At 40.8% G+C, this 25,760-nt stretch overlaps 2 protein-coding genes across 3 annotated transcripts in view; one reads left to right on the plus strand and one right to left on the minus strand.

Annotated features, from left to right (window-relative positions):
* The window catches only part of rnf32 (ring finger protein 32), a 60,448-nt gene extending 50,533 nt beyond the window's left edge, over window positions 1–9,915 (plus strand). Inside the window, exons 3-9 of the mRNA XM_022767044.1 lie at window positions 1,946–2,205; window positions 2,285–2,427; window positions 3,778–3,935; window positions 4,197–4,305; window positions 7,692–7,859; window positions 8,896–9,131; window positions 9,853–9,915. Coding sequence (XP_022622765.1) covers window positions 1,946–2,205; window positions 2,285–2,427; window positions 3,778–3,935; window positions 4,197–4,305; window positions 7,692–7,859; window positions 8,896–9,126 — 1,069 coding nt within the window. The 3' untranslated portion in view covers window positions 9,127–9,131; window positions 9,853–9,915. The remainder of the gene's footprint in view (window positions 1–1,945; window positions 2,206–2,284; window positions 2,428–3,777; window positions 3,936–4,196; window positions 4,306–7,691; window positions 7,860–8,895; window positions 9,132–9,852) is intronic.
* Window positions 9,916–10,888: 973 nt separating this feature from the next.
* The window catches only part of lmbr1 (limb development membrane protein 1), a 34,246-nt gene continuing 19,374 nt past the window's right edge, over window positions 10,889–25,760 (minus strand). For both annotated transcript variants that reach the window (XM_022767179.1, XM_022767181.1), the window contains 8 exons: window positions 25,337–25,426; window positions 24,112–24,188; window positions 23,550–23,627; window positions 19,439–19,512; window positions 19,074–19,164; window positions 18,373–18,439; window positions 14,299–14,460; window positions 10,889–13,737 (listed from right to left, as the gene is read on the minus strand). In XM_022767179.1, the coding sequence (XP_022622900.1) occupies window positions 13,652–13,737; window positions 14,299–14,460; window positions 18,373–18,439; window positions 19,074–19,164; window positions 19,439–19,512; window positions 23,550–23,627; window positions 24,112–24,188; window positions 25,337–25,426 (725 nt within the window). In that variant the 3' untranslated portion in view covers window positions 10,889–13,651. The remainder of the gene's footprint in view (window positions 13,738–14,298; window positions 14,461–18,372; window positions 18,440–19,073; window positions 19,165–19,438; window positions 19,513–23,549; window positions 23,628–24,111; window positions 24,189–25,336; window positions 25,427–25,760) is intronic.

Raw genomic sequence — 25,760 nt, forward strand, 5'->3', positions numbered from 1 at the left:
TTTCTTAGAGGACTCCCTGGATTGACAGGCCTCACCGTTAGCCCTCTCCTCGGCCATCTGTTTTCACTGATTCTGACTGAACACATCAAAGTCAATCAAGACTGCAAAGCATTTTAAAAGTCACACACCCCTGCACTGTGTGTGAGAAATAAAGCAAAGTTTTCATCAGGCTCACAAAAAGAGACGGTTTGGACTGTGTGTTTGTGTGTATGGTTTTCCATGTAAAGGTGACCTGTGAGGGATCCCTTAGCTCACAGCACAGGTATGAGCAGCTTAGCTTTGTTCAATGCCTACTGTGACGACAGCTCGGTGAGTCACCTAGACACATAGACTAACCTCCTTTGGTCAGGTTCCAACTGTTCACTGACACCTTCCTGACAATAAAATAATCATTAGTGAGACTGAGACACTGTACGTAGTATCTTTATATCTCTATTATCTCTATCATCTTTGCATGGTGATAGAAGGATAAAGAAAACTTTGTAAATGTAAAGCCATAAGGAAAATGTACTTAAAAATCACAATTAAAAGTACTCATTATGCAGCAGAATGGACATATCATTTTTATATTATTATATGTAACATTTTTTTTTATTATCATTACTAATGAATGACCCCAGTCACTGTCAGGTAAATGAAATAGTGTAAAAACTAGAATAGATATTTAAATCTGAACTGAAATCTAGTGATGTAACATTGTAAAATAACATAATATGGAAGTACCCAAGTAAATATTCAAAATTGCACCTAAGTATCTTATGTTCATGAATTTCCTCTAGGGGATAAATAAAGTATCTATCTATCTATCTATCTATCTATCTATCTATCTATCTATCTATCTATCTATCTATCTATCTATCTATCTATCTATCTATCTAACTATAGAAAAGATGGAGGGTGGGTTAAGAGAGGGAGTGTAGTGTTGATGCTCTTATTTCTTGCTTACTTGTGGATATATACTTCATGAGATATCATTCATTTGTACGTATTTATTTCCACCACCATTAAAAAAATACCAAATAAAAATGTATAATATTGTATAATTTTCAATAATATGATAAATGCCAAATTTAAAACAGAGAGGCTTTAATAGGCATTTGAGAGATCCACCATGCAGCATTGTGAGAAATCAAACGCATCACAAAGTTAATCAACAATTCATGGTGATTTTAGTTTGGAAACAATAACCAATCAGCTAAACCCGAGGTCTAAGCTCAGCCAATCAGAGGCAGCGTGGAGGCTCCGCGGTGATGACACAGCGGGCGGAGGGGGGGGGGGGGGTTACCTGGTAACCACTCAAACACTCTCGATAGGATGGCAATGCGGAAGGTTTGGATTTTAGCTCCTCTACACTCCACTTTATCTTGTTCATTGATGAAAATGTGCTAATATAAAAAAAACTGTGGCAGATATATCACAAGGGTTTCTTCTTATCTCTATCTTCTTTTAGTCTTTAAGCTCTGCCCGGCTTGTGTCGTAAAATGAAGTTGAATTTCCCCGTTGTCTGTTCTTCACCTGCTAGCTTAATGAGATAGCGAACACCTGCGTGAACTCAGCTCCACGCGCTTCCGTTTACAGAAAAACCAGTAACCAAAAATATTGTTTTATCTATCTGTAAAATTAAGGTAGCCTTCCCTTTTTGTAGGGAAACTAAAGGAAGATTATGGCCGAGTTCTGTCGGATTTAAAAAGTAATTTCTGTGAAACACTTACGCCTGCATTAGTGAATTATCTAAACCAATATTAGCATTTCCATTCGGCCATGCAGTAATTTATTCCTGCATTTTGAAATTATTTGGTCTAGACAGTATGTTTCAGAATATATGAGGTTGTATTTCTTGCTTTTTACCCACCTTGGTCTGAGAAAAATACGATTTCTACATTTTGGTACTTTGCCCAAGTTATTAATTGAGCAAAGCCTCATGCATCATTTTATATAACTGCAGTGATGCACATCTTTTACAGAGCTTGAAGTCTAAAGCAAACAACAAGTTGGTGATTACATCCGTTGCCTTTCAAGACCACATCACACGGAGCCTGTTGCATCCAAATTTCTCATTCTCTGACCCTTTGCTGAGCTGCAAAAGAAAAGCACCCAAAAATCTTCAAGCAAGAGGAGGAGTGGAGGAGAAGGGTTTGCAAAGACATGATGGGCAAGACAAGACAGAATATGTACTTGATCCTGCTCCACCACCATTAACATTAGGTAGAACCTTTGGAAATGTCTTGCAGTTAAAATCTTTCAGTCATGAAAGTCTTGCCACCATATTTATTCTATGTTTTAGCTCAAAAGATGGGTTTGGTGGCTTCGCCAGCAGAGAGACTGACAGAGGCTGAATGGACGCAGGTCAAAGCGAGGTCTATTCAACAGGGGGATTCAGCTCAGCCCTGTGCAATATGCAGGGAGGAGTTTCGCCTTCAACCTCAGGTATTCCCCCAACACAGTAGCTACTGTTAATTCTCTGTGAGATCTCTTTCTTTCTTCTTTTTTTTTTTTTTTTACTTGTTTTCAATGTTCTGTGTCTGTCCTCAGGGAAACCTGTGTTTCCGCATACACACATGAGCACACAAACATACACACAAAGCCCCCCGCCTGCAGTTCCTGTATGTTCTAATCTGTGTAGACAACTGTACAAATTTACCCATACTGCCTTGGAACTCAAGTGTGACGTGATGATGTAGCAATCAGTGTGTAACTGTGAGGGTCATTCAGTCTTTTACACCTTTCCGATCCCCTTTTAAGATGCCAATCTCCTCAAGAATGTGGGACTAGAATAGGCGGCCTCACAAAGCACAGTTGCCATAGATGCACGTGTAAATATTAGTTTGACTCAGGGAAAAAAAAAGTTAATTAGAGCCTGCTAACAAGGGAAAGTGACAAGAGGGAATCTTTGTTGATTTGGCATTTTCCTGGAAGACTTGATATTGTAACAATGCCACTGTGCTACAGACTTGTGTTGCATTCAAGCATTAATATGACAATGAAAAATGCTTACAACAGCAGTTGCTCTGAACCAGTTGTGTTAACTGGAATCTTTGTTACTCTATCCAGCTTATTTAATACTAACAGCAAATTGTCTGTAGTAGGATTTAAATATAAAGTTTCTCTGCTTTCTATTAAATTTTTTATCGCATTTCTTTATTGTATGTCTGACCTTAAACTGCACCTTGTACCCTTAAAATGTTGTGAGAAATGAAATTTCTCTCTGGTCTAATGGCTTGTGGAGCTCTTGGAAATAGTACACTGCAGGGGGCCCTTTCACTGGTGATGGAGTGTGTTGGTCAGGCCAAAAACAATAGGAAATCAATATGCCTCCCCTCTGCCCTCTAGAGATCTGAGTAAACTGGTTTGTGTGCAAAGCCCTATAGCTGTGGCTGTCTCCTTTCAGACGATAAAAGAGCCCCTCTCACAGGTAGAAGGAGACTATAGTCCAGGTCCCAGTCGGCCCACTGGGGGTCATGCTGACTCCCTCTATCCTCTTGGCAAATAACACTTAAAGGCAGATACACACATTCACATATGTGCTTGAATACACACAGATTTAGCATGGCTTAAAGCTCACATACACACACCGCATGAGCACAGACCATATATAGTATACTGTATGGGACCGTCTCTCAAGTGCTTAAAGAAAACCTGAAAACCAATACACATCCTCAACCTATGAAATTTAAACTCTCATGAGTATTTAGATGGTGCTTCTTGATTTACAGCAGAAGTGATTCTATTTAGCATATTCATATAAAATTATTAACTTATATCCATGTCCCTTTTCAGGTGTTGCTGTCTTGCTCGCACGTTTTCCACAGAGCATGTCTGCGGGCCTTTGAGAGGTTTTCTGGGAGAAAATGCTGCCCTATGTGCAGGAGGGAGCAGTATGAAACACGGGTGATACACGATGCAGCTTGCCTCTTCAGACACCAGTGTGCTACCAAGTAAATGCACTAAACCAGAGATACAAAATATAACATTAAAAATGAGTTTTAGTATGTTTGAATAAAAGTACCATTCACAGTAACTCAAACTACGAATTGTACATCAAACTATCTCATCAAGTAATTACCATAAAACTGCAGTATCTTCAACAAGTGCTGAAGGAAAATCATTCTCAATTACAATGTCTTTTTTTGAGGTTGGTTGCAAGATTATCTAATTGTTGGTTCTTTGTTTGTTGTGACTGTATTTTGTGCATATAGAATTCAAGCATACTGGCGAGGCTATGTTGCTCGAAAGTGGTACAGACATATGAGGAAAACAATCTGCCCAAAAGACAAACGGCTGAAACGCAAATTCTTCGAAGCCAAGGTTAGTTTGTACTTCAGCTCTGAAGTGGTCGCATCAGGATCTTATAGATTATTCAAGCTTCTTTTGCCACACTGAACACACATTGCCTTGTGTCTGTCTCCTCACGTCTCATTTTCTTCGTACTTTTCATCCTGACATTCTTTGACCATTTAGTTGGTTGAGTAAAGGCTGTGATGAACATCACATCTTGAAGGTTGAGACATGGGTCTCAGGGACTCACTGACCCCACTTCTAACCTCCACACACACACAAACACACACCTTCACCTGCTCTCACCCTCTCGAGCTCCTTTGATGCTTTGTGAATCATACACTGTTTGTTCACTAATGTGGAGAGAGTTTTGTGTTTTGGTCAAACAGTCTGGGAATTCGAGGGTCAACACAAAAGCACGATGTCTCCTGTGCATGTTTGGGTCTGGTATTCCTTCATCGATCAGTGTGTGTGTAGCGCTGTTACTGGGTTAGATGGGAAAGGGTGAAGGGGTGAAGTTGGCCAGGGTGTTTGGATACCTGATGCAGGTTGTCATTTCAGGCTTTGTTCTCTTGTCCCATTTCAAAGCTATAAATCATGCAACCACTGGACTCAATAGAGGGAATATTTAAAAGTGGCTGACCGATGGTCTCAAGAACAGCCAGTGGATGGGGTCGTTTGACTCTGAGGCTTGTGTTGCCTTCATGGTGGCTCTCAGGAAAAGGGAACATTGCCACCTAGTGAACCTCCCCCAGCTGAGGTCTTGGATGACCAAAGATGACACTGATCATTTCTCTTAATCAGATATCAGTTTTTCAAGGATGCTTTTTACAAATTCATCCAATGATCCTACTTTGAAATAATCATAGCTCCAACACATGTATGTCCAGTGTCCTCAAGAGCAGGCGTATTTATTTGTGTGTGGAGTGTTGTAATCATGCAGAGTGCTCCTGTGCTTCAAAGAGGCTGATTAAGCAAAAGTGACAAATGCATGAGGGCCACACATATAATGTGTTGCAAGGGTCGGAGTGTCCTACCCATCCCCCTGTCAGTCTCCATCATCTTGCCTATAAACCATGCCTTAACATGTCACATAAACAAAGACATAGCATTTACTGAGCCAATTAAGTCTGTTCTAACACATTAGGCCATGTCCAGGTCCACATGCTCAGGATGGAGTCACAGATGCTGTCAGCCACTTTACATTCAAGTTGTGTGATTCAGTGGTCGTGGGTGGTCATGAGATTGTCTCATATCTTTTGTCACACTGAGGATGATCTTCAAGAGCTGCGAGCTGAGCAACACAGCGCTGAAAGGTCTGATTGACTTGATTTTCTAGGGAAAGACTTATTTGCTTAGCTGACTGTAATGCAAACAGGCGTGTTAGTGCTGGGCTGGAACCTGTGTGAGACGGAGAAACCTATTCTCTCAGCTTTCCTTGTGATAGCAAGAGGCAATAAAGCATCTTTGTACCATGTAGCCCCAGGTGTTCCCTGTGGAAAAAAAAAACTTCTATGTATCAGGCCAGTTTCAGAACTCTTATCAGCTGATACCGAATCCCAGCTTTCAATTTTTACTTGCTTCGGAGGTCCGACCCTGAGTCAACACATTAAGGGGGACACTACCGACATCTAGATGGATTGCTGTGAGATAACGCCTCTGCACTCCTCCTCCTCTTCCCCTTCTGTGTCCTCTCCTGTCCCCATCTACTGTGGAGCAAGGCAAAGTTCACCAGAGGCTGTACTGTTTGCCTTGACTGTCGAAAAGTCAGCCAGGCTCATAAAAGCCTCCATCCGAATGGTTAACAGTTGTTTAATTAGTGATAAAAGCCTAGCTGTAAAGCAATTCTCATGTCACCGTGGCAGGCTAAGGGATGGTGTGTGTGTGTGTGTGTGTGTGTGTGTGTGTGTGTGTGTGTGTGTGTGTGTGTGTGTGTGTGTGTGTGTGTGTGTGTGTGTGTGTGTGTGTGTGTGTGCGTGTGTGTGGGGGTTGCATGTGTGCGCGCGTATGTGTGTGTTAGTGTGTCACAAACAGAAAACAAGTACATTTGTGCGGTGCAGAGGAACCTTTAAGTAATTTGTTACATTACCTTTCTCAGATGTAGTTTATCACATTAATGAAGAGTTGCAATTATAATAATCAATAATCATTTAAACTGTTTTGTCATTTTTCAAGCAAAAATGACAGTTTTTCACTGATTTGACATTTTATAGACAAAATTATTAATTCAGAAAATAATCAGTGGTTTAATCAATCCGTTGCAGCCCTACATTAATGTACAGTTTTCTGTAACATTCACTTATTGAACTAATGAAAATGCTTAACAAAAACATTTTTATCACAAAGCCCGCTTACTTGGTTTGTTTTTGTGGAACTTTCAGCTGCATCTAATGGCCTTCATCAGTGGCTAGAGTTTACTCATTTGTCATGGAGATGGTTTTGTTGTTATAATTTGATTGTTGTTGTTGTTGCTTACTTTACATGTAGAAATTTATGTTGATTGGTCAATTGCATAGTGCCTTTGAAACTTACAGTATATAAATAGCCCCTTCATTGACTATTGAATATGTTTTTGATATAAACAGTAATATGCATATGCAGACATTAATTGTTGCTTAGCAACAGCTGTTATAAATGGGAGAAGACAGATGAATTATGAGATGACAGACACTCAAAGGAGTCTTTAAAAAATGGTCAATGTGAGAATGGAACAGTGGACTGGGTATGTTGGAGGACGGAGATAAAAAATGTAAATTAAAATAATAAAATTTTACCATACACCAGAAATAAAGTCCTTAAAATGTTTATAGCATTTGGATTTCTCAAATTTTATTTATTTTGTTAACTGTTTAATTATCTAAGTGCTTTTTCACACCGACAATTATTGCTTTAAAAGTAGTAAATTTTGAATATCCCTGTAATGTAAATACCCAAGAGGTGGCTAGAATGCTAATGTGTAGGAGCCTGGCTGCTGGCTACATTGGTCCAGAGAAATGGCAGTAAAATTATATAGACTCTAATTAGAAGTTATTTCATAGGAGAGAAATTGGTAACTCCATAACACTTTATTTGGAGTGATTAGTAGCTAATTCATTAGTTTCCAACTCAAACACTGTGTACAAGACAGAAGAGAGGACATGTTTATGTGAGTGTGTATGAAACAGAAAAAGTGTCAGAGATATGTGTGCTTCCATGTTTCCCAGCACTGTCTTCCTTTTTTTTACTGGTTTCCATTAATTCTCTATGTTAGTGGGAGACGTGACTGTATTGATCTGGCTGTTTAACAACTGCACCCTGTCAGCGTGCCTCAGCCATTACAATACACACACAATTAGCCTTCGCCGAAAACACAACTCTATTGTGTATCTGAATGAAACATGCCTCCTTTGTGCCAATAAAATGGTTTTTCTAATTAGTTGCAGGAGTTGAATGACAGCTTTGTCCGATACTGTCACACTGACACGGAGGCTTTTCTGAGTGATATCGACCGCTCCCTGTCATCAAGCAGACGAGTGTTCCAGCAGCTGGAGAGAAAGAGCGTCTCTGAACCACAGGAGAACGACTGGGACCGAATACATAGCCAGGTCAGGAACAAGACACTCTGCTGAATCAGAAGCCATTTGTATCATTGAACATGGCCCTGTGAAAATATCTAATCCTAGTCTGATTCTTCTTCACCCAGCCTTGCCTTTCCTTGACATGTTAACGCCTGCATCACAGCTGCTATATAGAAAGTACACATCTCTCCTGAGGTGATCATTCACTTTACCAAATGAATGGCAGTGGGAAGGCGAATAATCCTCTGTGTTTACAAAAAACACGAGCCAGTCTGATAATGCACGGCAGGCTTTTCATCGCCTGGACTGCTGTGGAGGAACTGAAAAGACATTAAGATTTGCTGTTCCATAAGGCTCCATTGTTGGCTTTCATAGCAGCCAGTACCATTTTCCATTGAGGGGGTGGGGTGTGTGCAAAGAAGATGTCTTTTTTTTTTTTTTTTTTTTTTTTTCTTTATCTGGTGTGAAAAGGTTGAGCACAAGGCAGGAGTGGCTCAGCCTTGACATGGAGTATCAAACAGTGAATGTGCTTTCAACACATACCTTGCACCTTTTTCACGGGTGCAAACTCTATAAAGCAGAGTGCAGCTCGATATGAAACATTTAACAACAGGGCATGTTGGCCCCTAAATACAGGAAGATGTCTTTGGTTAATCACTGGTGAAGCTGTGCATGTGTTGCTTTGTTTTTGTAAGGATCACTGGTAAACATGTTATCACTTCGTGTTGGATCAAACTTGTCAGGTAGTTGCCAACAGATTTGCTTCAGAGTCCTTTCAAATTTGAAGGCCTTTACTAGAACAGTGGGAGGAAAAACGTCACTGTTGTTACCTGCTAGTTATATTTATGCAAGAAATTCCTTATTATTCCTTATTATGATACCTGTGCATCTTCCTATATAGAACTCTGTCACGGGAGTTGTAAATATCCATGAGCAGTTATTAGCACTTACTATTCCTTATTATGATACCTACACATCCTCCTATATAGACTTCTGTAATGGGAGTTGTTAATATCCTTAAGGTAGTTGAAGAACTTTAATTGTTTGTTTCAAACTCTGACAGGTTATCCAGAGAGGTGTCTGGGACTGCCCCATCTGCCTGACTGCACTGTGCAGCCTGAACCTTCCAACAGAATCCAATGCATCCAACCATCAACAACGCAGACGAACTGTGCTCCTGTCGTGTTCTCACCTCTTCCACCAGCTCTGTTTAGAGGCCTTCGAGGCCTTTACTGCAGACAGCCGACCTTCCTGTCCCCTGTGCAGATCTGTCTACCACAAAAAACTTATCTAAAACAGGTACAAAAAGACGACATCTTGGGTGATTTCATCTTGTAAGATTTGTAGGTCCAAGTACCCTGTATTCGGAGTAAGCCAAATTATCACATTTTGATCAAAGGAAGTTTGGTATTTGGGGGAAAATACTTACTTACTTTCTTGCAGAGAGTAAGATGTCTCCTGACTACATGTTAAATGAAGCTGGAGCTGGGAGGCAATTAGCTTATCTTAGCAGAAAGATGGGAGGCAGGGGAAAAGGACTAACCTGGCTCTCTCCAAGTAAAAAGAAAAAAATCAGACTACAAGCAACTTTGTTTGAGCTATACAAAAAAAGAAATGTAAAAGTTTTTATGGCTCACTATACTTTGACTTTTTTATGCCTTACTATAGTATGACGTTTTTGTGCCTTACTATACTATGACGTTTTTGGCATGTTGGCCCCTAAATACAGGAAGATGTCTTTGGTTAATCACTGGTGAAGCTGTGCATGTGTTGCTTTGTTTATGTAAGGATCACTGGTAAACATGTTATCACCTCCTGTTGGATGAAACTTGTCAGGTAGTTGCCAACATATTTGCTTGAGTCCTTTCAAATTAAATGGCCTTTACTTGAGCAGTTATTAGCACTTATTATTCCTTATTATGATACCTATGCATCCTCCTATATAGACTTCTGTAATGGGAGTTGTTAATATCCTTAAGGTAGTTGAAGAACTTATATTGTTTGTTTCAAACTCTGACAGGTTATCCAGAGGTGTCTGGGACTGCCCCATCTGCCTGACTGCACTGTGCAGCCTGAACCTTCCAACAGAAGCCAGATCCAGTAGATCCAACCATCAACAACGCAGACGAACCTGGCTCCTGTCGTGTTCTCACCTATTCCACCAGCTCTGTTTGCAGACAGCAGACCTTCATGTCCCCCTGTGCAGGTCTGTTTACCACAAAAAAACTTATCTAAACAGGTACAAAAAGATGACATTTTGGATGATTTCATTTTGTAAGATTTGTAAGCCCAAGTATCCTGTACTTGGACTAAGCAAAATGATTACATCTTGATCACAGGAAGTTTGGTATTTGGGGGGGAAATAATAATTCACTTTCTTGCAGTCAGATGGGAAGGTATTTACCACTCTCCTGACTATATGTTAAACGAAGCTGGAGCTGGGAGGCAATTAGCTTATATTAGCATAAAGATGGGAAGCAGGGGAAGACACCTAGCCTAGCTCTTTGCAAGTAAAAACAAAAAGCAACTCTTTATTTAAGCTGTACATAAAAAGAAATCTAAAAGCGAAAAATGTGTGGCTTTACTGGTAGTTGTGTAACTATTATCTGTAACTCAGCAACTGGGTGCAGTGACTTTCTATAGTCCTCTTGCCACCATGAGAGAAAGAGGCAACCAGTATAGACTCAGGAGAGTTACTTGTCAAAGTCATTTGCTAAATAATAGTTACAGCATTTTACATTTTTTGTTAGCTTTAGGGCTGCTGATAGGTTTGTTTATTCGTTTATTTTACATTTGACAGTGCCAGGCTAGTTGTTCCCTCTGCTCCCAGTCATAATGCTAAGCTAATCAGGTCCTGGCATTTTAGCTCCATAGCTAGTGCAAAAACAAGGGAATGGTATTGTTTTTTTGATCTAACTCTCAGCTATGAAGTGACCAAGTGTATTTCCAAAAAAATTCAAATATTAATTCAAGACATTTTTCACCACGACCTACAGTATATTCTACAATGATAAATGAAAAGATGTTGAAGCATTTTCTACTTTTATTTGCAAACACATAAACATCAAAAATAACAACATAAATTTAGCAAACTGAGAAATTGTAAAAAAATACATTCACAAGACATGTACCAAAAATTACATGCAGAGACCAACTGACAGACAGACAGAAATAAAAGCTGCTTCACTTACACTACAGGCCAACTCTCAACTTTTGAACCCCCCACACAACACAGATGTACCATAAAGGCAACCAGAAAAGCTTACTTGAATAGAAAACGGACCCATCAGCTCTCACCTCAGAAGCTACTGTGAGGAGTATGATTGTGATGTGTTATTAGGGGTGTGATGCTTCCCTGCCAGAGTCCAGTGTTACCACAGCCTGCAGCTGAGTGGATGGAAGCACAACTGTGATGGAGATGTATAAAATCCATTGAGCCATTTTGGTGATTGTAGTTCAGCCAGATCATGTAATACAATCCTTTTATTTATATATATCCCTTTTGCTTTACCATATCACTTTGTGCCATCTCGATTTTTCACAGTATCTAATGATCAGCATGCTCCTAACATCAATAAAATAGCTGAAGATAGCAGTATGAGCATGAAATAGCATACAACATACTAGAAAACTACCAAACGTTTCTGTTAGTAAAGAATTTGGGTAACCTGGACTCTTGCAATGATATCTTTCAAATTAGAAACCAGGTCCTGCTTTAGGTTTGGGATGGTAAGAACCGTTACATGTACAGCCCACCCTTCTCAGGTCCAATTAGCTCACTTGGGAAGTTGACTTTACTATCAGTTGTTTGATTGAGAATTTGTCCTTCGATCCAGTCTTTGTAATATAGCAACAACCAATGGCAGACAGCTTTGATGTAAAACATTCCCTGTCCTGAGAAACAAAAGTTTTAAATGCATATATAAATCAAAATTTTCTTATTTCCTTTTCTTTTGTCATCATCGTGTCATATTAGTCACCATAAAAACACATGACATCTATAACACCGTAAAAACAACATCATTTGACCACTCAACTCAATCCTAGCAAGTGCTCCAGTTTTATGGGTAATGAATGAGTCTGTGACAACATTCATGGCAAAAAAAAATGCACGTTATATGTAGCTGGCTTTAGACTAGAAACTCAGTGGTGTACAGTGGATCACAGTGGAACTGTCAAGAGACAAACAATGTGCATGTACACTTATGTACATGCACATAGACAGACTACACAGAACAAGAAACAACCTTAACATTAAGCCTGTGAGATACTTGTCGTATAAGGCATTTAAGGTGGTTCTGGACACAAAGAACATCACAGTTCAGAAGATTATGCAGCAATACGACGACATGTAAGTGGGGCCTGAGTCACCAAGTCTTTCTACCATCTGCACACATTTTTCACACATGCACTCTGTATGTGAAGACTGTTACAGGTTTGCCTTTGATTTAGATGTTTATTAAAAAAAATATATGTCCAACAAAATACAGATTGCTTAGTGAGTCAGCCCCTCAGTGGGCTCACTGAGAACCCAATATTTACATCCAAATAATGCAAAAGAGGTATGAAACACAATATAATATGTACATGTAAATATAACATTTGCAAAAAAGACAAATCTGATGAATCTTTCTGTGCCCTGTAAATTTAAAATATTTTTTTGGGGGATCAGCAAAAATATGATGACATTTTCTTACCATGTGCATAATAAAATTTTAGGAAATACAACCACAGGCTCAGCTCCAAATGCACTAAAGCATCCTGCTCATTGGGACTGAAGTGAATAAAACTCCCATATAGTTTCTCATTTGTAGATTAGCTCAAGTCAAATCTGGAGCACCTAAAAAAAAAAGTTCTTACCCTACTTCGTACAAACTAATGACATCATCAATAAAGTTAAAGCGCACTTGAGTAAAGCCAAATAAAAAAGACAAATGACAGCACGAGTGCTAAAATCTGAGGCCCATCAGTAACGAGAGTGCCAATGCATACAATGTGAACTGTATTGATTCTGTGCAGTTTTACGTACTGGCTGTGATGTGTGTGAATAAGTGACTTCTTTCATACTTCACAAAGCACATTTTGTTATTTTCACATTTTGAGCTTAAATCAAAAATGACAAATTTTCACCTTATCATGCCTGTACCAGTTCACACAGCAATTAGCGACCAACGATTAGAGACCATAAACTGCAAGTGCTCATCGATTACCATGGACATTCTGACATTAGAAAATGAATCTAACGGAACTGTGGGGGCCTATTTACTATGCTGAATACAGTGGAAGAGCAGTGTGATGGAAAAAGAACCCACTGCCTTTTAGTTAGATGTAAGACTTAAAAAAAAGACAGAAGGTGCATTGTTTCACCTGCTGTACCCTCTTGCTTTTGTCTAGTGCAGCTTGAGGCGGTTGTAGAAGAATACCAAGTAGCAATGCTGGGGGGGAAGAGTGTCCTGAAGCAAGAGACGGGTGGTTTAAAGTCACAGTCGCAGTTGAGGTCAACATCAAGGTCACTGCAGTGATGCCAGTCTATTTCACTCCTCAGTCGCATCCCTGGCTCTGTCCCAGCTTCCATCCGAGATGCAGAGGATGGAATGTCACGAAGCTAAATTGCTCTCAGCCTCCATTTGCAGCATCCGTCAGACACTGCCTGGGTTTATTAAGTTCCTTCAATCCCTTTCACCTTTCAGCAGTCAGGCAGTACTGTTGAAATCTCCCTTTGGCTATGCTAAGGTGTGGGTGTGCGTGTGTGTGTGTGCATGTGTGTGTGTATGCATGTGTGCGTGTGCGTGCCTGTGTGTGTTGATCTGTCGTCCCTTTCACAGAGTTTTCTGATGCCCGTTGGCCGAGAGCTTCCCAGATTCAGGGTCTGTGGGGCTGTTTGACAGTTGCAATTTATCCAGACCTGGGCAGGAGGAGATAAGGGAGAGAAATCTCATTAAAAAGCCTCAGACTTTCACTTAGACAGAAGTATTGATGTGCTTTTTTTCCCCTCAGTCCTTCTGTCTGACATTTTCTAACCCTATCCCACCCTGTGTATCAAACATCCAGGGCCTGTCACCACAAGCCTTTGAGACTAGCCCCATCCTCTGTCACATGTCAGTCCCGCAGCACATTGGATCTCGCTGCAATTTTTTCCATTTTGTCACTCCAGGTCGTGCTGTCTGAGAGAAATAAACACTATCTCCCTCCAAAGCCACAGCACAGGTTTCTGCTCTCTGTGTTTCAGACTGAACCTTTGTGGATTCAAAATTAGGATGAAATTAAGTAGTCAAAGTCTTATTACAAATAAGACTGCTTTATAGTCTACACAACATCCATCATATCAAAGGAAATATTCAAACATTGCAACATTGCAATGAAAGAATATGTGGTGCACTCTGGAGCTAGTATGTCGTAGTATATCAAAAGGGACTAAAAAGCCTCGGAATACATGAATAACAAATAGATAAATAGAAAAATTTACCTAAGGCCTTTAGGAGCTCTTCCCGTACTGCTGAGGTGAATTTTCTCACCAGACAAAGTGTTGTCACGACAGCAAACAGCATGTTGTATGAAAGGACAATGTAAAAGTTCCCCAGCCAATTAAATCGCCCAAAATCTCCCAAGAGATCAAACCTGGTGATACCTGTGAAGAGAGTGACACAACAAATGACTGGTTAGAAAGCAAATCAACACGTTATTCCTTATACAGAACTATGACAATGCAATTACTAGCTCGGTAATGACTCTTTATAAAAAGGTGTGATAAATGATCATTATTTCCCCTGAGGTCCAAATTATTACAAATTCCAGACAATAAAAAGAACTCCTAAAAAAAAAGGCAGGAAGTGAGGTTCCCCCTTGACAAGGAGAGTATTGTGTTCTTAAGCAAAATTCTTCACAGCAAAAGCCTGAGGCTGCTGCAAATGTGACAATCTAGGTAGGTTTTAGTCTTTTCTGTCTGCAGTTGAGGCACTTCGAAAAGTGTCTCTCTCCAATAGTCCAGCTCTTTCAACAAGAACAAATGCTCAACCTGAAAGAAGAGCTTAAATACAAAAAAAAACAAAAAAACAATTTCATGTGTGTCGCAGGTAAAATCAGTGTGAAAAAGGAAAAAAATAATTACTAAACTGAGGTAGCCTTGATGTAACTGATTGAAAGGATACTTTTTGCATTCTGGGTCCAAGACCTATGTGCATCATGTCCATTTGTATGTTTGTGATCCCATTAGGCCAAAATAAGAAAGCCATTCCCAGTTCTTCCACAGAATCAAAGTCACCTGTAGACAAATCCACCTGAGTCAGCCACAGAGCTGATGACACATCAAATTCAAACAATAAGCGCACAGATCTCGTCTGTGACGCAGTGGTTGCACAATTTCTAGCAGATTGCAACCCAAGAATCAAAAGGTTACCCTCACAACCTGAAACAGATATGTACAGTATATTTAATATTTAGCTCTTACTTTTTAGCCTTAATAGATAAATATGCTAACAATGCTGCCATCACAACCTAAAAGTTTATGTATCTTATTTCAGAGAGACAGAAACAAATGTATTCAGATTTAAACATACCACCATTGCACTGCAAAGTTTATGCTTATTTTCGTCACTTGACCGCATCTTGGTTAGCAGTACTGTACTGTAAGGACTGTTCCCTATGGAAGATGACAGAATGGGTGACTAAGTATAGCAGCAAAGGTGCAGGTGGACATCTCTCTCCCAGGACCTTCAGACAGAGATAAAGGAGCAGTTTCTCCTGCAGGCTCCTCTTAGCTCCACACTGCTAGACCAATTTCAAACCATCTGTAACAGCTGCTCACACGCTGCCTGGAAAGCCATTGGCGCCGTATTGTTTTCCTGCTTATCCGTTTAGACCTGCCAATCCACATGTTCCTGCACCCTACCACAAGATGAGCTAGCTGTACCATCCAATAACAATTTAATGTAGGGAGATAAATAAGCTGTCTTGTACAATTGTATTTAATGTTACTAATAGTATTCACATCTTGATGTTAATTTTTCATGCAACATTGACCAAGGAAAGTAATGCATCAATATGTTAAATCTATGCACCACAATAATTTTCTCCTCAGTCATCTGTGTGCAGAAATTATATTGGGATGTGTGAGAGTGAAGAAACCCTGGTCTCTGGACCTTCCAATTCTCCTGTAACATCTTCACAACCTCTGTCGTCAATTAGATTGGCCAATCGATTCAGTGTCTTGAGAGATGTATTTACAGCGGCAGTAAGCAGTTTGCAAGCATCAAGGACCTTTAACAAAATTGCCTGTGAAGAGACAGGGAGAGAGATGATGGAGACCTCAGTCGATACAGCTTGCCACTGTGGTCTGGCTAAATTCATTTCTAATGCCAGAGGTTTTGATCTTGGTTTGGTAATTTGAGAAAATCTAATTGGGGGTAAAAAGATTATTGGCATTTGAAATGTCAGGGGTACAGTGGCAGAGTTGGAGACATTAGCACGCAGTTGGCCATGCATCCAAGATGTGTATGTCTGATTCATCAGGATTATATGGCACAGCGAGATTCTTTTTTTTTTTTTTTTTTCGATCTTTGTATGTTAAGCAAAGTTAAGATTGTCATTGCTTAACAGTTTTGAAAGATCTCAACAGAAAAGAATGTTCTTAATATGAGTTACAAGCCATCATGTCAAGGACAAATTAACATGGCGTGTTCTGCTGGTGTACGGTTTTAAGACACTGATCATATAATGGCAGCAACCAGCCAGGTTCCACTGTTGTCCTGTCAGCTCTCTATGGTATCCGTTCTACTAAAGCCAATGAATTCCCACCAAAAAGCAAAGTAACAAACCCATTTGACTGAAATACTTAAATACATTTTAAACTATATAAATACTACTATTTCACCATATAATACTACTTTTGTTAAAATCCAAGCTAAATACAGTAACAGCACGGGCATTCATATGTGTGATCATGTACTACCTGTAACTGGGTATTACTGTCAGGTGGTGGGTGGGGTGATTAACTGCAATAACTGCTGAGTTTACACTGAGCTACTGAAACAGACAACTTGTCAGAAGAAACTGCTCCCAAAAGCACAAGATTGTTTACTGGGAAAGAAAACTTTTTATTTTAACCACTGGTTACACAAAAAACTATCAGCACACTCAGCTGATTTTCCCTTTTGCTTTAAATATCATTTTCATGCACAAGTTTAGAAGTTATAAAGTCCAGCCACTCAGCAACCTAAAACAGCCTTTCCATTTGAAGTGTCCAAACAACCATGACCTGTGTGGGAGCTGATTCTGGTATTTGGTACAACAATATTTCTCACTAGATTGTTAAAACAGGCAGAATTCAGCATACTGTTGAGTAGTAGTATACAGTTCCTTCTCTTGTACAGTGCATACTTCCCACACTGACACAGAGACAAGCACAAAAAAACACCTAACATCAACACACAAAACCCTTTCTTGTCTCTTAACATCTCACTTCGTCACACTCAACTCTCCATGTCTTTTTTTTTTCTTTGCTGGGAGGCTTTTTTTTCTCCAACTCTGTCTCATGCATTTATTCCTTTTCATCTATTCAGTGTCACAAAGCAGAACCTGTTGATATTTTGTAAAGCTCCCAATGAGTCACTGTATGCTTGCTCCGTCCCATTCTCCCACTCTGTTGGTCTCTCACACACACTCTCACACACACTCTCACACACACTCTCTCACACACACTCACTCACACACACACACACACACACACACTAGTGCTATTTGAACAGCTGTGCTCTGCACTCTGCATGTTTATTAGTGCCATTGTGATGGTGCTACTCCTGTCATTTTTACCCCTTCTCCCTGCACTCCTTTCTAACGTCACTATGGGAAACTATAGGAGAATTCAACTTGCTAACCTTAATGGTCTGGTGTTGGTGGCAGTACTGAATACGGCTGTGGGGGAGGAGCATTTACTTTCTCTGGTTGGTTGTGGCAAGGTCATTATGACACCTCACTTCAACCTACACATATCTTAAAGAAATTTTTTTATATTTTGAGAAATGGCTCCGTGCGAAGGTTAAAAAGTCCACCTACCAGCTCCTCTAAAGCTCTCTAATTAACATGTTTTATCTGTTGTTGTTTTATATGTAGACACGAGTTGCAGTTTTATGGGGTCTTGGGGTCTTGGTCTTGCAGAACTATTTCTTTGTTGGGCATGGCAACTTTAGTTTCTGTTTGGTCCTTCCTCGGTTTTTGATTTAACTTCATTAGTGATCTTGAGGGGCTGATCGCTGGATTTTGTTACATAGAGACAGTGCCAGGCTAGCTGGTTCCCCCCGTTTCCAGTCACTATGCTAAGCTAAGTTGAGCTAACTGGCTGCTGTCTGTAGCTTCATATTTAGTGGATAGATAGCAGATTGTCATCAACCTTCTCCTCTAACGCTCATCATGGAAGTGAAAACCCCTACTTCCCAAAACATTGATTTATTGCTTTGGACATTTAATTGGTGCATACTAGGTGTGAATAAGGAAATTAGCATGCCCACTCTCTTATACAGGCAGACAAACGCACTCCTGTACTCACCTAGCGTTCTGGACATCACTGGCAGGGCTGAACTCAGGACCAAGATTGACACACAGCAACCAATGATCTAAAAATCAGAACAGATAATCAAACTTGTCTCTCAGGCACATTAACGTACAGGTTTTGAGGGAGGAAACTATGAGAAGTGGGAGGAAAAAGCACCACTTGCGCCATCAGTTTCAGCAGTGACATGGCCACACATGTACACGCACACCACTTGATGTTAAATTGGTTCCACATATTGTACAATTAGTACGTCTGAAGTTGCTCATTACCAGGTTCTGTCCATTGTCCTTTCAAGTCCTTTCACTGGAGCGTCATGGCTAGTTAACAAGCCTCACCACTCCCAAACTCATTACCAAGTGAATAGGTGGCACTATGGGCCAAACAGAGCACACATCCTCCACCCCCATGTCACCCCCCAAAAAACTCCACTCTCCCTCTGATGTACAAGAAAGGAGCTTGCACTTTGCCAGTGTTTGCGCAACCCACAAACAAATATTGGACAGATCAACTAAAGCCATTGAGGGGCCCTGAGGAGAACATTAGCGAGCAGTAGGAGTTCGGAGTAGAGAGAAGGGGGGGAAAAAGAGGAAAGAGATGAAACACAGGGGGTCCCAAACACATCAGCACCTCAGGAGCAATCTCAGCACCCGTTCCCTCACATCACCCCACCCCCTGTCCTTCAATCCCATCTTTACCGTTGTCATGGTTGTGTCATCCTTCCTGGGAGTGAGTCCCTCAAAGACACGCAGGCTATAGAAGCCAACGACAGAAGACACCATCAAGTAGCTGTTTGGCAAATCAATCAAGGACCAACAAACACTTCTCTGCTGGAAGCAAAGCAGCTTCATTCAGTTGTCTGTTATAAGTATCCCAAGTCTGCACCTTTTCACCTGTGATAAAAGGTGACGAAACAGCAGCACATGTCTTCCGGAAGGTGTCTGGCTGAACTATGTCCTGGATAAACAAAGCTGGCTGGACAATGTTGCTCTTGGCCATGGAGCATGCTACTCCGGCCACAGACAAAGGGGGAAGTGGTGGTGGGGGGTCACTAAAAGGATACAACATGAGGATGATCTCCAGCGCCGCATGAGCCACGCCAAATGTGGAGAGAGAAGTGTTCCCAATGTTTCGGTCCTGGATGATGGAGATACAGACAGAAAACTGGGTTAGTCAATGTCATCACACACCAATCTTATATAAACACATCACAAATAAAAAAAAAAAGAAAAAAAAAGAAAATGGGAAACGACAGCACTGCAGGCAGTTGCACACACATGCAATTACAGAAATCCTGCATAGTAAGTACGCGGTGCATGAAGAATTTCCCCACTTGGGAAAGACAGAATCAAATTGGCAAAGTAATGAATGGAACAAGATGAAAGAGGCTCTTTTCAAATCACTGTCGATCATACAATATGTGAACAGGTGTTCAAACAAAAACGGCACATTGCTTACGGTAAGAAGAGTGTACAGGCTGAAAGCACGCCAAAAACATAAAAACAACAAAACAAATACTTCAGCAAACATACTATACCCCCCCCCCCCTCCTCCCCCAACACACACACACATACCCACCCACACTCTCACCCTCAACCCCAACCCCTAAACCCCTTTTGAAACGAGCAGTAGAAAGACATTCATCTACATACACTGCACATACCAAGAATCTTTCTCGTCAACTCATAGGTATTTGCTTTTGTTGGACTGGGCACCAGTGTTGATCACTGTGTTGTGCAGGGCACCTACAGTACTATACATTATGTCCACAAGTAAGAAGTGACCGAGCTGCTCACTGTCAACCTATACAAGTTAGAAATCATACTTATTTACAGCTCCATGCTGTAAAAAAAAAAAAAAAACTGCCTCAAACTTACGGCTTCACATTCAGATCTTGTAAATGTGCAAGATCATATGCAGATACAACTTTACAGTACAATACTACTGAAAAATATACAGCGTATTATAGTACAACCACTAACATTGAGGTGCAATGCTCATGTACAATATTTACTATTCTGGCAATACCAATATGTATCACAATTACACATTAAACATCTAGAGTATGTACTTTTAGTTCGTTATTTATATGTTTTTTTATTGTATTTTATTTCTTCTTACCCACCTCGAGTGTCCTTATCTTGATTTGTTTTGTAAAAGAGCCTGAAGAAAAAAGGAAAGCCTGGCAGGTTGTTTCATGCCTTTTTATGCAACTGTCATCCCTAGGAGCTTACTGCAGAGCCATGGTGCAGTGCTCTTTCTCTCTTACACAGGGAATTAGCAGACAGCATCTGATGTCATTTATTAATGGAGGGCGGGCGAGCATGCATTAAGGCTCTGTGTGTGTGTGTGTCTGTGTGTGTGCGCGCGCATATGCGTCTATGCGCACACTAAGGACAGCTAGCTTTCACAGTACGCCTCCTTTCAACTCTTTACTTCTTTTCATTCCAGTAGCAGGAAGGGTGATGGAGTGTGTGTTTGTGTGTGTGAAAGAGACGGGGTGGGTGGGTGGGGGGTATACACGTCTGTACTGCCTGCCACCGCTCAGTCAGCAAGACACATTGCATTTGTGCAATACCTGCACATTGGCAAGATTGTCAGCACCTTTCACACACACGTACAGAACTACGAATCATGTTGTGGCCATCTGATCTCAGGGGGGTCCTGTAAGTAATGGTAGCTTTTTTAACTTGCTTTATTTTAACATACAAAACATAGTAAACCTAATCCTTACCTACTACCACCAGATAATTCCCCCAGTTCACACATATGGTAGGAGTAGAAGAAAAAGTCATAAAAACACAGTAAATATAATATACAGGAGGCGCTATTAACTTTAGGTACATAGTAGTGATCAAGGTGATCGACACATGCAACGCTTACTTTCAGCTGGGCTATGACCTTGGTCAAGAGACCTTATTTGACACAGCGCATACTGCCTAGTTTTGCAACAGTAGCGCCAGTCATCGCTGCATCACCCAACAGACTGTTATATTCAAAACCATTTGTCAAGAACAATAATAAAAACCCTGGTAGTTTTACCCTCTTCTCTGATGTCTGAATCAGTAATACTAGAGATTCCAAAGGCGCAGTCTGACATACTGTTCGCTCCAATATCACCATATTGTGGCTGTTTCTTTAGTCATTTATAAGTAAAGCTACAAGTTAAACCATGACTTTTAACTGTAGCAGTTACATGTATTTAATTCTACTTTATCTTGCCATAAAAATGTCATCGTCACTTTTTCTAATTTCTTCACTGTAGAGCTACGGACATTTATTGGCAACAACGGTAGTCCCACTGGTACATTCACTCTCACTTTAAGACCATCTTGTCAAATTCTTTCTTATTTCAAGAATGAATTTCCCATAATTAGTTTTTATATTGCCAGTGAGTGGATTGATGACAATATTGAGATGTCTCAACTGCAATGGGATTAAAGCTCATACTGTTTGCCATGGCCAGAATGGATGTGGTTGGACTGCTTGTATACACGTATACAAATAAAAATAAGTAAATAGGTCTGCAATTCAGTCGATCGGCATGATGGAAGTTTCAAGTGGTAATGTTGACATTTATTTTCGCCTTAGCTAACCATTGGGTAACGATGTAAACAGGCATGGAACAAAGGGTCATCAGACGGAAGTCGAGAAGTCGCAGTTAAGGTGCTTATGTGAGTGAAAGTCTGAAGGGCAACTTTAGTGAGGTGAAAATTGCAGTCCAGTTGTAGCTAATTGTCCATTTTACAAAATACAGTGTCAAGTGTGGTGGCTGCCAAACAGGAGGGGCTGCAGTAACAATTTTATTGGTCCCTCTTAGTGCTTGTTCATCAAGCTGTAAAACACCGTGTCCTTTGACAGAGGCAGCTCCAGTCTCCCTGCCCCTCCTCCCCCTTGTTGTTTCTACAGCATCTTTGCATTCTCTTCTTCTCCATCCACCTGCTTCTTCTTCTCATATTGCTCCCCATCATCCTCCTCCACCTCCGTCCTCCGCTCTGTAAAGTTGAGCGGGGCACTGCTCAGTATGCTAAGAACTACAGAGGGATGCTTAGTTAGAGGGGAAGACAAACATTGACAGGGCACTTCCATTGTGCTCCTCCCCCACAACAATCAGCACATCAGGGCCTCATTTGACTTTCCCACAGTCTGAGTCTCTTTGCTCCGACAGAACCTTAAACCAGCCGCGCTCTCCACTTCTTTATATCACTTTCCCTCCCCTGCCCTTATCTCCTTCCAGACATTATGCAGGTAACTTTGAGGGAATTTCTGCGCTAGAGGGAAGGAGTTTGACAGCTGGAGGGTAGGGTTAACAGGTGGATAGATGGATAGATGCACACCATATCGATTATTTTGGAGGATGAGACCCCTCGCCTCCCTTCTCCTTATAGTGGTGTGAGATCAGAGGTGTGGCTTCCATCCAGCTCAACAAACGCATAAACCATTTAGTGGGGCCACACTGTCAGGGAGGACAGCTTCAACCTGCATGACAAGTGTAATTTGGGGGATTTTCTGAGATGCGTCATGCCAAAGAAAACATCTCTGCTCAATAAAATAATTGGAATGTTGAGGGCAGCTCTGTCAGTTGCCCGCAAGACGCGAAATTAAATGAGGGAGAAATAGGATACATTATGTTGCCCCCTTTCAGACAAGAATGCAACCACAAACGCACACACACACACACACACACACACACGCACGCGCAAGCACAAGCACGCACGCACCTCTGTCACTGCAGATGAGAAGAGATAAGAAGAGCTTAAAACACATTGCATGTTAGGCGGAGATGTAAATCTCTGAGAGCCATTCCACACGCAGTTAGTCTGCCCTTACAGTGAGAGCCCTTCACCTGGCCCTGTCTGCCTTTGCAGAAGGGAGGAAAAGCAGCTTATTCACCCACTGTTGACTTGAGACACGTAGCTAGCTCACTGAATCTGCACACTGCTGTGAAATGACTTTCAATGAGCTTCCAAAACAAAACCAGAGGCACAAGGTTGGGGCCTGATTAACATCTGGTCGGGCCTTTTCTTCCAGCATGCACCTGAGCATATCCGGAATTTGACTTATGTCTCCGCCAGGAACATGGCAGGTCTGTGGTGTGTGTGTGTGTGTGTGTGTGTGTGTGTGTGTGTGTGTGTGTGTGTGTGTGTGTGTGTGCAGGTAGACAGTAGGCTTACTGTGGATCCCTTGGGCATGGCAGTCTCATCCACTAGAAGGTAGAGGATATTCAGTGCCACCATAAGAACTGAGATTGTCTGCAGACAGAGAGGAAGGTAAAGATTTGTTTACACATGGTATAATTATAAAAAGTATCCAGCATCATGGTATAATTGAATTGTAGAGGCCTTGCTGATCCTTAAGTATGGTAATGCATAATAACCATCTTGTGATTGTTAACGGTTTCAACATTAAGCTTCTCAAAACCTGAACAATGTGGGGGTTGTTTGATGCACGTGCCGTGCGTCTCACATGGCCTTTCTGCCTTATCTAACAATATCAGACGGCGTAAATAGTATTCCCACACTATAATCTATTGAAAATCACAGTTGTTGCAGGTGGCTATTCAGCATTGTCTTAAACAGCTATTAAACAAAAGTGGTTTCCCCACCCAGACACTGTGGGAAAACTGTAAGAGGATGGAGTTTGAGGTGCAGTGTTAGTCCCAATGGCCACCAGCCAGGCTGTATACGCCATGAGTAAACAGTTGGGGCTTAATGATAGGTCAGTCTCAGCACTCACCGTTCCTGAGAGCAGGATCAGCATCACTATGGGATACAGCAAGTTCTTCTCCCAACCTGATGCCTTCTTTCTTCTCTCTGAGAGGAAAGGAGAGTGAGACAAAGTGTGAGGTTGTTTGTCTTCAGAAATATATGTAGGGCCAACTCCCTAATAGCAAGATTCAATGATGAGCTAATCTCCTCCATTACAAACCACCTTCCACCACCGGTTAATGAATGTGTTCATCAAAGACAACTACTGAAACCTCAAACCCTCTGGCTTTATTTACAGGGTTTGTACAGCATGGTTTGGTAAAACATATCGTGAGTGCGTGTACCAAACACAATCTCACCTCTCATCGCAACCCCCTGCCCCCTCCCTGCTAGGTAATATACATTTCATAACCTTCAAAAATGATGCTCTTCCTCTTTAATTAGCCACACTCATCATTGCCTTAATTAGTGGAAACAACAATAAATCCTGGATGAAAAGAAACGCAGCAAAATTAATTCTGTGATTTATATTTTGGTCAGAATGTGTGTGTGTGTGTGTGTGTGTGTGTGTGTGTGTGTGTGTGTGTGTGTGTGTGTGTGTGTGTGTGTGTGAGAGCAAGTGGTGGGCAACTAATGTGTCTAATTCTTCCAAGCTAGATGAAACATTTAAAGTTCATCTCTTCCATCTTCATCTTATTTCCACAGATCATCAGTCATGTTTGTAGACACTGATGACAGCCTGTAGACCGCGTGCACTATGTCTTCTGTTATGGACATCCACAGTCCTCTTACAATATGCATCTGACTGCCCTCTAGTCCTAGCATATTGACTTTCTTTCTCTATTTCCAACCTTGTTAGTCCTCCTTATTCTCAAAGTGCACCCACCCTGCCTGCCTGAGAAGTTTGCCAAGTGCACTTTATATGCACCATCCTTCTAAATTAATGACATCACTAAAAGGCTTGCTACAATATAAAGTTTGCATCTTGTCCAATATCCTAAGTGCCTTTGTGCTCTCCTCCCCCCACCCTGCTCCCCAAAAGGCTCAAGCCTCATTTATAATATCCTAAAATGGATGGAAAATTATCAGGCTGTTCTGGTCCAAGTCCAAATTAAGAAATTAAGGCAGACGGAGAGAAAGCGGCTGCCTGTCAGCAATATGTAAAAAGCTAATTTCTTTGGCATATATTTCCATGGCAGTTCAAGGTTTTAAGACAAAATATATCAGACGTGTCAGAGAATACAAACACTTACCCAATTTATTTCTCTGATTTCTAATATTGTCCAGTTCTTTGTTGAGCTGGTGAGCAAAGCTTCCTCGAGTATAAGTGTATGAGGACGATCCTGCGGAGAGAGAAATCATTGAAATTAATTCAATTTGTTGCATGATCCAATGTTGTTTAGGCCTGTAACTAACAATTATTTTCATTATTGATTAATCTGCCAATTTCATTAATAGCTAAGTCTATGAAAACAGTCCAGAACCCAAAAATATTCAAATTTGAAAACTGTCTTGTCTGAGAAACTTGAACCAGATTGGCTTGTTTTCTTGACTAAACAGGCAAAACAAAGAATCAATTATCAAAATAGGCAATTCATTTTTTTCAGTCAATTAATTGTTTCAGCTCTAATGTTGTTCAAACAGATAAGATACTAAATAGGCAAGTTTTTGTGTGAT

The sequence above is a fragment of the Seriola dumerili genome, unplaced genomic scaffold (assembly GCF_002260705.1).
Source record: "Seriola dumerili isolate Sdu_G_001 unplaced genomic scaffold, Sdu_1.0 BDQW01001124.1, whole genome shotgun sequence".
NCBI lineage: Eukaryota > Metazoa > Chordata > Actinopteri > Carangiformes > Carangidae > Seriola > Seriola dumerili.